This window comes from Pipistrellus hanaki (genome assembly GCF_964339955.1).
Source record: "Pipistrellus hanaki genome assembly, chromosome: 7".
Lineage (NCBI taxonomy): Eukaryota > Metazoa > Chordata > Mammalia > Chiroptera > Vespertilionidae > Pipistrellus > Pipistrellus hanaki.
In genome coordinates this window covers 55,594,077-55,607,035 of record NC_140509.1, presented here as the reverse complement: position 1 = coordinate 55,607,035, position 12,959 = coordinate 55,594,077, and the positions used below count along the sequence as shown (strand labels likewise).

The 12,959-nt window shown below is 44.5% G+C and overlaps 1 protein-coding gene across 2 annotated transcripts in view; it reads left to right on the top strand.

Annotated features, from left to right (window-relative positions):
- Positions 1-12,959, top strand: part of METTL24 (methyltransferase like 24) — a 73,401-nt gene that overhangs the window by 31,281 nt on the left and 29,161 nt on the right. For both annotated transcript variants that reach the window (XR_014795450.1, XM_084889150.1), the window contains exons 3-4: positions 3,881-4,020; positions 10,922-11,150. Coding sequence is in view for 1 of the 2 variants with exons in the window: in XM_084889150.1 (XP_084745276.1) it covers positions 3,881-4,020; positions 10,922-11,150 (369 nt within the window). In the remaining variant the exon portion in view is untranslated. The remainder of the gene's footprint in view (positions 1-3,880; positions 4,021-10,921; positions 11,151-12,959) is intronic.

Below are 12,959 nucleotides of genomic sequence, written 5' to 3'. Positions count from 1 at the left end.
TGATCAGGAGTCACTTTACCCAGATGAAGTCCTGTGCTTCTGTGTACTTCCGGGTCACTCAGAGCCCAGCAGGTGGGAGCTCATCAGAGATGACACTAATTTGTGCTTAAACAGAATCCTTTGCTATCCATGGCTCTCTCCCCCTTTCCATGCAATGCAGAGTTTCTTGGGTGCTTTGGGGGCTATGCTTCATTTAGGATTCATTTTGAAAAGGAAAATGTATAAAACTGGCAGAATATTAGAGTCACTATTGCCTAAAATTTCCAGTTAGCAGAAGTGAGTCATAATGGGCAGGGAAAAGAAATGAAACCTGTGAAGGCACTAAAGCAAATTCCACCCCCGTCCTCTCTGCTGCTTTAAAAAAAAAAATTGTTTCACTCAAATCTGTGTTCAAACTGGTACAGCAAGGCTCAGCATTTGCTGTGTTCATCATTGATTTATTCCTTTCTCAATCCAGCGGATGTTTGGTGAGCTCCTGCTTTGTGGCTGGCACTCTGCTGGACACCGGCTGGGAGGCCAAACCTGAATTAGATGCCCTGGTGAGCAGCCAGGGTGCAGGAGAGCTGTGTGTTCCCGCAGGGTCAGTGGGCGGGGGGAGCTTCCCCAGGCTCAGGGAGCTGAGGAGCAGGAGCCCTGTGCGTGGGACAGGGCGGCACGGGACTGCCAAGGAGATGGCACTCCTGCTCTTGCATTGCGGCGCCTCTGGTGGCATGACTGGGGCCCTGTGTTTTGAGTGCGGCACCTGAGGATGTGCGTTTGGGTAGAGGGTATGGAACATCAAGCTCCAGCTCATCGGGTGTTGTTTTCTAATGTGAAAGAGCACGGTGACATCTCTGAGTTTTGCAGCTGATGATACGCTGCTGCTAACTAATGGTTAAATCATAAACACAGAGCTCTGTTCTCAGGGAAGGCTCCAGATCTGGCTCTTGATGGCAACCCCCAAACCATATGCCTCCAGGAAGCATGCTGTGCAGCACAGAATTAATCTAAGCAACAGTTGCTGGTTAAAAAAAATAAAATGTGTTTTAAACTCTCTATCTATCTATCTATCTATCTATCTATCTATCTAATCATTTACCATTCTAGCTTTTTTTTTTTTTTTTTTTTTTTTTTAGGATAACATTAGAACCTAGATTCTGGAAAGAGACTTTAGAACTTCATAACATAGTATTTATTATGCTTACTATTACACGCACACATGCATACAAATACAAATTAGGATAAAAGCAAGAAAAACACAACCCTTTCCTTGACATTTTACCTTTCCAAATAGTGGTATTACATAAACATACAGTTGGTCAGTGAAGTGTTTCTTGCCAAAAGTCCACAAACTTTAAGGACTCCCTTCACCATGTTCTACTTGTGGATTGGCAGAGAGGTTAGTCAAGCTTCTGCAATACAACATAAAATAAAAATAAATTATATTCCTTTAAGTTAAATAACTAGAAAGCATTTTAGAAAACATTTTTCTTCCTGGAGTCTATTTTCCTTTGTGTATACCTAATTTGCTTTTATATGGACAAAATTATTAGGGGAATTAGAAAAGAGGGAGGGGAGAGAGAGAGAGAGAGAGAGAGAGAGAGAGGGAGAGAGAGAGAGAGAGGGAAACATAATTACTGGAGTTGGAGCTGAGCTAGGAGTTACTGCCCTCACTTATTTGCTTTCAAGAGGGTTTATGGAAGCCCTAGCCATAAATCTTAACAAGGAAGTTTGAAAAATCAATATTTAATTAATTTTTTGGAGCTGAATTTTACTTTAGTTGTTCTCAAAAACTAAGTCTGTCAATGAGATGGTTAAAATGGAAGAAGTGTGTTTTATTTTTGAACTAGGAGAGGAAAGGGGAACATTAGCAAAGAGATTGAATGGTAAAGAATGGCTTTCCAATAGGGATCTATCTGTGCACGATGAAGTCTGTGGAAGAAGAAGAAATGCTTCAAATGTCCTTTTTAATAGACTAAAAATCTACTTCCACTGCTGGCAAAGGAGGAGCAGCTGAACCCCAAAGCCCTGAATCTTGACCCTCAATACTTACCCGACTCTTAGAGGCCTCTGGCTGACTGTCGGTACTGCCTCTCTGGCTTTGTTCGGGGTGGGGTTGAAGGGGCTGCCGTTTTCCGATGAAAGCTCTAGCCTAAGAGTAGCCTCTTCTCTTAATTTGCTAAAGCACAGGGGTGGCCAGCTGAACATTTCAATGGGGCTTTACGAAGGAACCGTAGACCTCCGGCATAAGAATCACCTGGTGAACTTGTGGAGATGCATGCGTCAGCCTCAAAGATTCTGATTTTATAGACCTGGAGTGGCGCCCAGGAATCTGCATCTTGAAGTACCTCCCAGGTCCATCAGAATGTAGGGGGACCACACGTTGAGGAACACTGTGGGGGAGGCCAGAGTTAGGTTTTAATGCCGTTAGGAGGGAATTCTGGATAAGAACGATGAGCTTCCCTATCCTAATGGGCTATCATGACAGTTTGTAGGGGGGGGGGGTCCACACAAGAACAGCAGTAGAGGGGCATCATCGTGGCACTTGAATAAGCTTATCCCAGGAAGCTGCCCTGGAGCCAGGGGCTCAGCTCAGAGGACCAGGTGCTTGGGGCCCCACAGAACTGCCCTGGCCTAATAACTGCGGCAGGAGGCAGGGTACGAACAGAGTGCCAGTGGAGGTGCTGATGTTTAAGGCACAGCAACTTGCCCACGAATAAAAGCAGGCCCAGCGAACACACAGCTCTGACTAATTAGATTCGCAGAGTGGGTGGGTGGAGACTAGCAGGTGGGAAGGCAGAGGCATAGTTTCCATTTATCCGAGAGAAAAATAACAGGAATAAATTACGCAAGTTAATATGTTGCCACACTCAGTTAATAAATGTATCCTCGTTGCTTGGGAGAACATTCAATTCCATTTTTAATGTTTGTTCCCTTTAAACAGTGGCTGTAGACAGAGATCCTGGGTTGAGGGAAAAGAATATAAATATATCAGAGGCCCGGTGCACGAACTTCGTGCACAGGTAGGATCCCTAGGCCTGGTTGGCAATCAGGTCTGACTGGGGCCTTTTGGGCTGCAGGCTGGGACCTTTCTTCTGGCTGCCAGTCAGGGCCTCCCTTCCCTGGCTGCCAGCTGCTGGCCAGGGACTTCCTTCATTCCATGCCGCCCCCTGGTGGTCAGTGCATATCATCGGGAGCCATTGAACTCCTGGTCTCCACATATATAATATATTGGCCCCATTCTCTTCTCCCCGCAGCAGGAAGCTCCTGAGAGGAGTGTATTACAAAGCAAACTGTCCTCTTAGCGTGGACTAGGATTAATTTCCCATGACGCCTGATCAGCTGTTAGCCTTGGGTAACCCATGCTACCTATCTGGACCCTGGGGGCCCCACCTTATCTGCCTGAGATGAGGAATCAATAATCTTGTATCCTCCAGAGGCCAGGCCTGTGGTCGTATCTCAGGACTTCTAGTAGGAACGCTGTGGGTGACCGACCTCTGTGTTTTCGGAGCCCTGTTCTCCGTGTCTGGGATGTTCTCATGGTCTCAGCTTCTGTTCATCCTCCAAGACTGACACAGCTCTGTGAAGCCTTTCCTTACCTCCTTCCCGCCGTCATTGTTCCCGCCGTGCTCACCCGTGCGCTCTGTGCATTCGGCCACAGCAGCTCTTAACATCCCTTCAGACCTGCCTGTGGTCTCCACGAGGTGATTCACAGCCTGGTACTTGGGATTCCTCTGAACACGTTACAGCAGCCTGGTGTTTCCCCAGGGGAGGGCTAGCTAGCCGTGGCAGACAGAACTCTCCCGCTAAGGTTTTCAGGGAACAGGGAAGCAGTAAGTGCCCACCTGCCATTTATCATCCAGCGCTTTAAATTATTCACATCGATTTCCAATCCCCGCAGATTGCCTGTGATCACGTGAGTACAGACAGCCTGGCTACCGACTCCAGCTCCGCGAAGAAGCCCTGGTCGGTTTGTCTTGATGACAGGTTTGGCTTAGCTCATCAAATCCGCAACAAGCAGTGCCGCCTCTACTCTTTAGGGTGAGTACCTTTCACAGCGGAAGAGAACAAATACACCGCTGCAGGCGGCCGAGGTCTTTCCAGCAGCACGGAGTTATGAATGGGGGCAGAGTGTGGTGGGGGCGGTGCTTTGCCTCCTGCCGTCGTTCAGACCCATCAGTCTGTGATGTAACTGCGGGTCCTTGCAGTTCACCCGAACTGGTCAGGGCCGCTTCCTCATTCTGCAGGGAGAGAGTTGGCAACTTCGGTTTTCAGCCTCATGAGGATCCTCTTGGTGAAGTCAGTGATTTCCAGTGAGAAATGGGGCATCCTTATTGTAAAGAGAAAGACAAATATTAAGAGTGCACCTAGAGAAAAGGAAGAACAGGGAGTGTATCAGACATTTTATGCACAGTCTGATGCATGGCCCAAGGCAAATGGCCACGATTGGACTTTCATGTTTTGTACCAGTGGTAAATCTGGATATATTTTTTGCCATTAAAAAAGAAGGAAAAGGAACTTCTTATGAAACCACAGATTTTGTCAAAACAGTGGGAAATATTGATATCCAGTCACCCAGGCTGACAATGACCTAAAATGTACACATTGATTTAGAGAGCTCTTTGTAAAAGGGTGAACATAAGGAAACGAAACTATTCCACCAAATACAGCAGTGCTCATTGAACAGTCCTGAGCTTGCAAATGGTGTATGTCCAGAAAAGCCAGGAGAGAGTTGCTTTCGTTTGGAGCACCCTGTGCATAGAAGCTTTGTGGAAGCCATGCAGCTAGGTCCTCAGGCAAGACCTTCACCGAAACACCGGGGACCCCAACAAGTGTCATAGGCTTGCTCCTCACCAATAGGTCTCATCACCTCTCAGACTTACATTCAGGCCCATGAGTGACAGCTGCACACCAGAATCCTAGATGGTAGGTGTTAGGGGCAGACAGTTGGGCGACGTGGAGGCCTACCCACAGGTGCTGATGCCTGGAGGATAACCACCGCTTGTAAAAGGTTACCAAAACAAGAGTTGTTAAGGATAGTCACCATGGGTTTAAAACACACACACACACACACACAGACACACACACACATGTTTCAGATAAGAGTTTCAGGATAATAGAAACATTCTTCTGTGGGTTAAATGAAGCATATCAGCGGAGCTTGATAAGAGCAAGCACTCCGTGTATACTGGATGTCCCCCCAAAATGTATACACACTTCGAATACAACGGCAAAGGCAGTATTTCCTTTTCGTTGAACAGCTATCAGCTGCTAACGTGTGCACACCTTTTTGGGGACACCTGTATTTGCTCCATCGATGGCGGCTGAGGTAAGGAGACTAAGGAGGGCAGCTGGCTGGCTATGCTGTGACTTAGACTTGGAGGCCCGAGGACTAGGAAATAAATTGCCCAGCCAGCTGATTAGAACAGAGCGTTTTCACTGAGATCCCAGCCGCTCTGCTTCAAGAGTGTAGGAAGAATGGGAAGTTGTGACAGGAGAGTTTATTTTATATCAGATTAAAAATGTATGAAAGTCGGCCATAAAAATAATTGCTTGTACCACCTGCAAATTGGCGATCTCAGCTTAGTCTTATTTTCTTGCTCCAAATTGCTTTTATATGTTGCTTAATATTTTACACCCCGGAATAATTTCATTTAAAGCATATAACTGAGTAAAATGGAACTGGGAAAGCTGTTTTTGGAGAGATTTTTAAAATCCCTCCTTGCTTTCCTCATACGTCAGAGCCATTAGATAAGATGGTTCTTCTGTAAGATATCTGATTATTACATGGAAAAAGGTAGTTTCTTATTTTCATGTAAATGTTCACTATTTAAAAAAAATATTTATATTATTGATTTTTCACAGGAAGGGAGAGAGACAGAGAGCTAGAAATGTCGATGAGAGAGAAACATCAACCAGCTGCCTCTTGCACACCCCCTACTGGGGATGTCCCCAAAACCCAGGTACAAGCCCTTAACCAGAATCGAACCTGGGACATTTCAGTCTGCAGACCGATGCTTTACCACTGAGCCAAACCGGTTTTGGCACTGTTCAAAATCAACTTTGTAAAGAGCAGATAAGAAAAGTTGAATTCCCCTGGCAATAGAAATGAATAGATTATGAGGACCCATATTTGAAGATGCTTAATTGAAAACTGGAAACGAAAGAAACATTTCTTATGCCCTAAACAAGGATGCTTTGGATTGTGGGTGGTGTATATGCCGATCACACTGTTACAGGACTGAGGGTCCAGGCAAGCACCCCCCTTTCCCAGGTGAATCGCTTGCTCGGGGGATGGGTGAGTAGCAGCTGGCAGCATCCCAATTGATGCTGAAGGAAGAAAGAAGCCCAGGGCAGAGTGGTGCTCCTGGGATGAGGTGCCTGGGCTCCCCGCGTTGGGAGTGTTGGGACAGTGGTGAGATAGGTGGGGAAGGCAGGTGGCAGGTGGGCTCCTACATCCAGGCAGCCTGTGCTCCAAGCCCCAGGGCTGTAGCAGCAGCAACAGCATGCCACTGCTGTGCCAGTCACTTCCATCCTATCGGAGGACGATGGGTGCAGCTGCAACTGAGGGTAACCTTCCTGAGTGAGGAAGGAAGGGACCTGAGGACCTGAGCATCAGAGGACACAGGCTGACTGCCCTGCCTCCTGGTCTGTTTCCTATCCTTCCTCCACTCCCAAGAACTGGAGCAGGCATCACCTCCACCTTCTCCCTGAAGTTTCTGTACTAGGAACCAAAGCTTTTTATTTTAAGTCCTGATAAAGGACTTTTTCCCCCCATGGCAAAGTGTACTCTGTATGAAGGTCAGTTGAAATTAAAGTCAGATCCTTTTCAGTTTTGAGATGAGTAGCATACAGCAACTAAGACAAGAAAAGCACTGACAAGGAACATGATGTTAGGGAGAAGGGAACTGAGACATGAGAGGCTGTGGGTTCAGGTGATAATGTCATCTCCCATAGAACTTGGGACGCGCCAGCCCTGCAAGTCCTCCTGCGTGTAGAGCGGAAGGTGATGGTGGGAGCAGGTGGGGAGGCTGGGGGCTGAGGGAGGTAGCGAAGTGAACTGAGGGAGATCACCTAGTTCACCCTTCATGTGAAATTTCAGGGGTAGGCATGTGAGTGGAAGGGAAAACTTGAGATGGGATCATGTATAGGCAGATGTTTTTCATCTCTTTTTTAGTTCTCTGGGGGAGGGGGTTGAAGATATTAATTTGTTTTTAAGACATTAATTCTCAGCATTAGATAGAAGATTTGATAGATGATACACGGTTAAGCAACAAGAGCAATATTTTATACAGAAAATCTGGGACTTTGGTTGCCATGAGCATGTCAAGAGCAATGACTGATCTCCAGAGCCAGACACTGTCCTCTTATACTAGTGTAATTAACCAGGAGCTCACAGAATGTACGAATGAGGAATCAGAAACCATGGACACAAGGAAACTTCTGAGATAATTTTTTTCCTAATCACCCCCTTGGAACTTTAATACCATAGGTATATTATGATCTGTTTACACACACACACACACACACACACACACACACACACACACACACATATATAATAGAAAAGAGTAATATGCGAATTGACTGAACGACCAAATAGCAGAACGACTGTCAGGACGACCTTCCGGGTAACCACGCTATGACACACACTGGCACCAGGCCAGCCAAGGCGGGTGTGATGTGATTGGTTGGGGAACTCTGCCATTGCCCCACAATCACCCCACAGAGGGAGGCCCAGGCCACCCTCTGCGCAGTGATTGATAGCGGAGCCCCAACCGGGTGGGCGATGAATCGTAGAGGGAGGCTCAGGCTACCTGTGGCAGACATGTGGGGCCAGCCAAGTGATGGCACCCCATGCCTGTCGCCCTCAGAGGGAAGCGACTGGTGGCGGGGGAGGAAGGGCAGCGTTGCACGGACGGCAAGCAGTGGCAGCGGTGCGGGTGGGGTCAGCTGCCAGCAGCTGGCGGAAGGAAAGCCCCCCTAGGCCCTGATCACTGGCCAGGCCTAGGGACCCCACCTGAGGGTCCTGGATTGTGAGAGGATACAGGCAGGCTGAGGGACACCCTCCCTCATGCACTGGGCCTCTAGTATTATGTAATATATAATAATATCTATATATATATATATATATATATATATAAAATAAGATCTCTCTATATAATATATAATAATATCTCTCTATATAAGTGACCATTGCAACTGAATGGACGACCAAACAACTGTGTGGGGTGACCAGGCTGGCAGGGGGGTTAGTGAGAGGTGACCAAACAACTGAGCAGCAGGCTGTGTGAGGCAACCAGGCCCACAGGGGAGACAGTTGGGGGCAACCAGGCCAGTAAGGGGGGTCAGTGAGAGACAACCAGGCTGGCAGTGGTGGGGGAGGAGTTAGGGGAGATCGGGTGGGTGGGTGGGTGGAGGCGGCAGTTGGGGGTGACCAGGCCAGCAGGGGGAGCAGTTAGGGGTAGGCAGGCAGGTGAGCAGTTAGGAGCCAGTGAGAAGAATGTCCGACTGCTAGTCCTGGATTGTGAGAAGGATGTCCAACTGCCCTCAAGGGGTCCCAGATTGGAGAGGGTGTAGTGTGGGCTGAGAAGCCCCTCCCCCGCCCCCCGTGCATGAATTTCGTGCACTGGGCCTCTAGTATTAATACATATATCTGTGCTTTATATGTACAAAGAGGAAGATGTTTTTGGTCCCAAGAATCAATTTTTGCCCCCTTAAGAGTGAGATCATCTCTGTTGAAAATATATATAAAAAGAAGTTGGCATTTTTATGCAATATTATTTAATAAAAATGTATTAATTAATTATTATTATAAAATATTTTTATCCACTATTTAGTATCATTAATGCTTTGGAAAACCTATTTCTCTCCCTCCAGAAGTTGGCAGTTTATAGATCTAATTATAATCATTTCAATAATTATATAATAGATAATCTAATTATTTTTATCAAGATAGATAATCATTTGTCCAGATTCTCTGGTTCCTGCTGGCATGAAAAATGGACTCCTGAAACTCTTGGCAAAAAAAATAATTGTCATAATATTTTACATAATGTAACATGTATCAATACTTCATACCTTTCAATTGCCAAAGGATAGTGCATTGTATGGATATATTGCATTTTATTTAGCTACTCATCAGTTGTTGGACATTTGGGTTATTTTCTCTTTTTGGCTATTATGTATATACTAGTGGCCTGGTGCACGAAATCCGATGGTCTGAGGCTCTATAACAGCAGTTCTCAACCTTTCTAATGTTGTGACCCACAGGTTGAGAACTGCTAGTAGGATCACCTAAGACCATTGGAAAACACAAATATTTACATTATGATTCATTAACAGTAGCAACAAAAATAATTCTATGGTTGGGGGTCACCACAACATGAGGAACTGTATTACAGGGTCGTGGCATTAGAAAGGTGGAGAACCACTGCTTTAGGTAGTCATTCTGCCACACCAGATTAGGTCATGGAAAACTTAGTGGAGACTACAATGTTCTGAACTGTGTGGGTTCAATAAGAGGTTGGGAATATGAAAAGGAATGGGAGGCTTTGTGAGAGGAGTGCTGAACCTCTTTCCAGGCCAAAGGATAGAGAGGACTATAACTGAGGGACATCAGAGGGCTGGCAGGCCATGGATCCAGTGAAGAAAAGAGCAATGAGGTGGGCGTGAAGGGAGAGGACAAGGCAAATAAGAATGTCGAAGTGGAGAATCTCTGCACTGAAAACTCTTTTGTACTTAATGAGAACAGGGTAAATAATTGTTATCCAGTGAGCTAATATATTTCAAAATCGTGAAGTAATCTGAAATAGTAGAGTCTAAGAGAATGAAGTATTTCTTCCCTGGGTTCAGGTTTGGCCCAGGTATTATAGAGACTCCGTGGTATTTTTGGTTCCTTAAATCACATCTAATTATAGTATTTGGGGCAGAGAAGCCATAATCACCATTAAAAAAAATTATCTTCTCTCAGTTAATGTTTTCATTCAAATTAATGCTTTAATCAAAGTGATGAACCTTATGTCACTAAATAAGGAATACTTTTGAGTAAATTAAAAATTTTAAGTATATGAATTTTGTACACGATGTGCCACCTACTAGGTTCTTAAATCTAATTTCTCTCTCCTGTTGGTGTGAATTTTAGGTGAGGCATCTCCTCTGCCTCTTGAGTACTGGATCCAGTAGGACCATGTACATTTGCCTTTGTTTACAGTGATATTTTCAAGTACTTTCTATTTCCAAGAAAACAGCTGCTGTCCTTAAATTGCATGCACAGCACTGTGGTCATTGGGATGGAGACAAATTACCTCATTAGTAGAATGCACCTCTCCCTAAAGCAGTGATCGGCAAACTCATTAGTCAAAAGAGCCAACTATCAACAGTACAATGATTGAAATTTCTTTTGAGAGCCAAACTTTTTAAACTTAAACTATATAGGTAGGTACATTGTTACTAACTTAATTAGGGTACCCCTAAACTGGCCTTTGCTAAAAACTCAAGGGGACAAAGAGCCGCATGTGGCTCGCAAGCCGCAGTTTGCCGACCACTGCCCTAAGGGGACTCCTTCCTGGGGCTTATATTTTTGACATGTTTTGAGGAAATCTCTTAAGACAGCTGGGTAATCTTTGCTTCATTGCTACTATGGTTTACATCTTAACAAAAAACCATTTGATATGCTTCTACATGTTGAACGTGTGATTCTCTGGTCTGTGTCTGTTCAGCAAGTCATTTCCCTCTTCTCTGTAATCCAGAAGCTTTCGGCCATCGTGCTCTTTGTGAAAGAAGGATTATTGAATGTGTACAGTTAGCCACGTGTTAAAAGAGGAGAAGGCTTGATGTAATGAAGAAAATTGACCTTGGAATTGTCACTTTGCCAACCCAACACTTTTTGCTTCACTACCTGTTTTTGTGTGTTGATTTCCATCCTCTTCTTTTTCTCCAGGCTGGGAAGTGATGACACCCAGTTTGAGGTTAGCATGGCCAACAACGGATGTGAAGTGCATCGTTTTGATCCCAGTGTTAAGTCGGCTCATATCCTGGAGAGTCAGCGCCTCTGGCACCACCGCTTGTCCATCGACTGGCGGGACCCCCATCCAGCCATTGCTGCCCAAAAGCTGCATAGCAACACCAGAAAACTGGGGACCATTTTGAATGACTTTGGGCATCACAAGGTGAGAATTTTTTCATTTGATTTCATAATCAGGTAAAGTGAACAAACTCATAAACTGTGTGTGTGTGTGTGTGTGTGTTTTAAATACAACCCTAAAAATTGGATAGTTGAAGGTCCAGTTTAAAAAAATTATTTTTTGAATTACACTTGACATTCAGCATTATTTTGTATTATTTCAGGTGTACAGGATTGGGGTTAGACCATTATATTTTTCACAAAGTGTGATCCCACCAATATTTCCAGTACCGACTTAGTATCACACATAGTTATTACCATATGATTGACTATATTCCCAATGCTATACTTTATGTCCCCATGACTGTTTGGTAACTAGAAGTTCCAGCTTTAACTTTACTCATTTTCCGACATTATTTATAGAGTCAACTCTGTAGACCTAAGGCTTTGAAATATTGATATTGTAGGAATATTTATATTGAGTAGGGTTAAGTGAGGTTTTGGCTGAGACTAGACAGGGAGACTCAGAAACCTACTCCTAGCATAGGCTCCAGCATACCGTTTCCGATGGGCAGTTGATTTAAAATTTCCAGACAGAGGAAACGACTTATGTTAGCCTCACATACAAAAAGTAATCAGAGTAGGGCTTACGTTTGATAACAGATTGCTTGTGTATCGTATTTCTCATTATTGTAACAACTATTTTTGAGTCTCCAGGCTCTGAAAGGTCAGAAAAATATGTGTAGCTTTGATTAAAACGTACTTTGTAAAATTGAATGGACCTTATGTGTGCTGCACCTGAGATACTTATGTTCAAAGGATGTCAAATCTCTATAAATATTATATTGTGAATGGATAGCAAAAAAGAGACTCCCAACTTTGAACTGTGTTCCTAAAAGCAGAGCGGAGCTAGTTGCATTTTGTAGGGAGATACTGGGAAAATTCTCCTGAGTGTAGTTGTCTTCTGTTTGATCGCCAGCCTTCTGGGCTTGGCCTATCATGGCCTATTATTCCCAGCCAGAGATGGCATGTAATTTAGAACATGCCAGAATGGGTATTTTGGAGAAACAGTTTATAGGGGGCTCAATTTTAAACTTGAGTTTGCTGCTTGATCTTTAATAAAAGGGCTTTTCCACTGCCCCCACTTCTCCCCCACTTCCTTTTTCTCCTCCTCCTCTTCTTCAAAAAACAAAAACAAACAAAACAAAACAAAAACACCAAACTCCCTTTAATTCAACAGCAGGAGCTTCTTCAAGAACAACTTCAAAGAATCTTCTCTTCTTTTAACATGTGATTAACTACTGATTTGTATTTTGCTTTGCCATTGAGAGTAACTAGTATTTAATAGTTAGAAGCCTTAACGAAAAGAATATAGGATTTTCCGGGTAAAGCCTGTGAACAGAACCCCAAGAACTGAGAGCATGCTTTAGAGCTTTATTTTGTCTTTGCTGCTTGTTACCTTCAGAGACCTGCTTTTTACAGCTGAAAAGGACAGGCTTGGCTCTCGAATATGTCAACTCTAGATTATCCCAAGAGCTAACTACTGACCTTTGTGCTCATTGAGGCGTTTTCGTGCTTCTCCTTAATGTGCTTTCCATCCTAGCCCCACGTACCACCACTCTTTAAGAAAAGACCGAGTAGAGGAAAGAGGTGAAGCTTAAAATGATTTTGGCCTCCTCCCCTCTCCTCCCCCCCCCCTAATATTTTTAACACTTTGGAATATGTGAGGATAAAAATGAGACTTTGAAAAACGATCGGTGGCTATCATTGATTTAAGCCATATTGCCTATGGAAAACATGTTCTTAGACAACCAGATTCGCCCCTGATGTGTGCTTGTTTGACTCCATGGGAGCT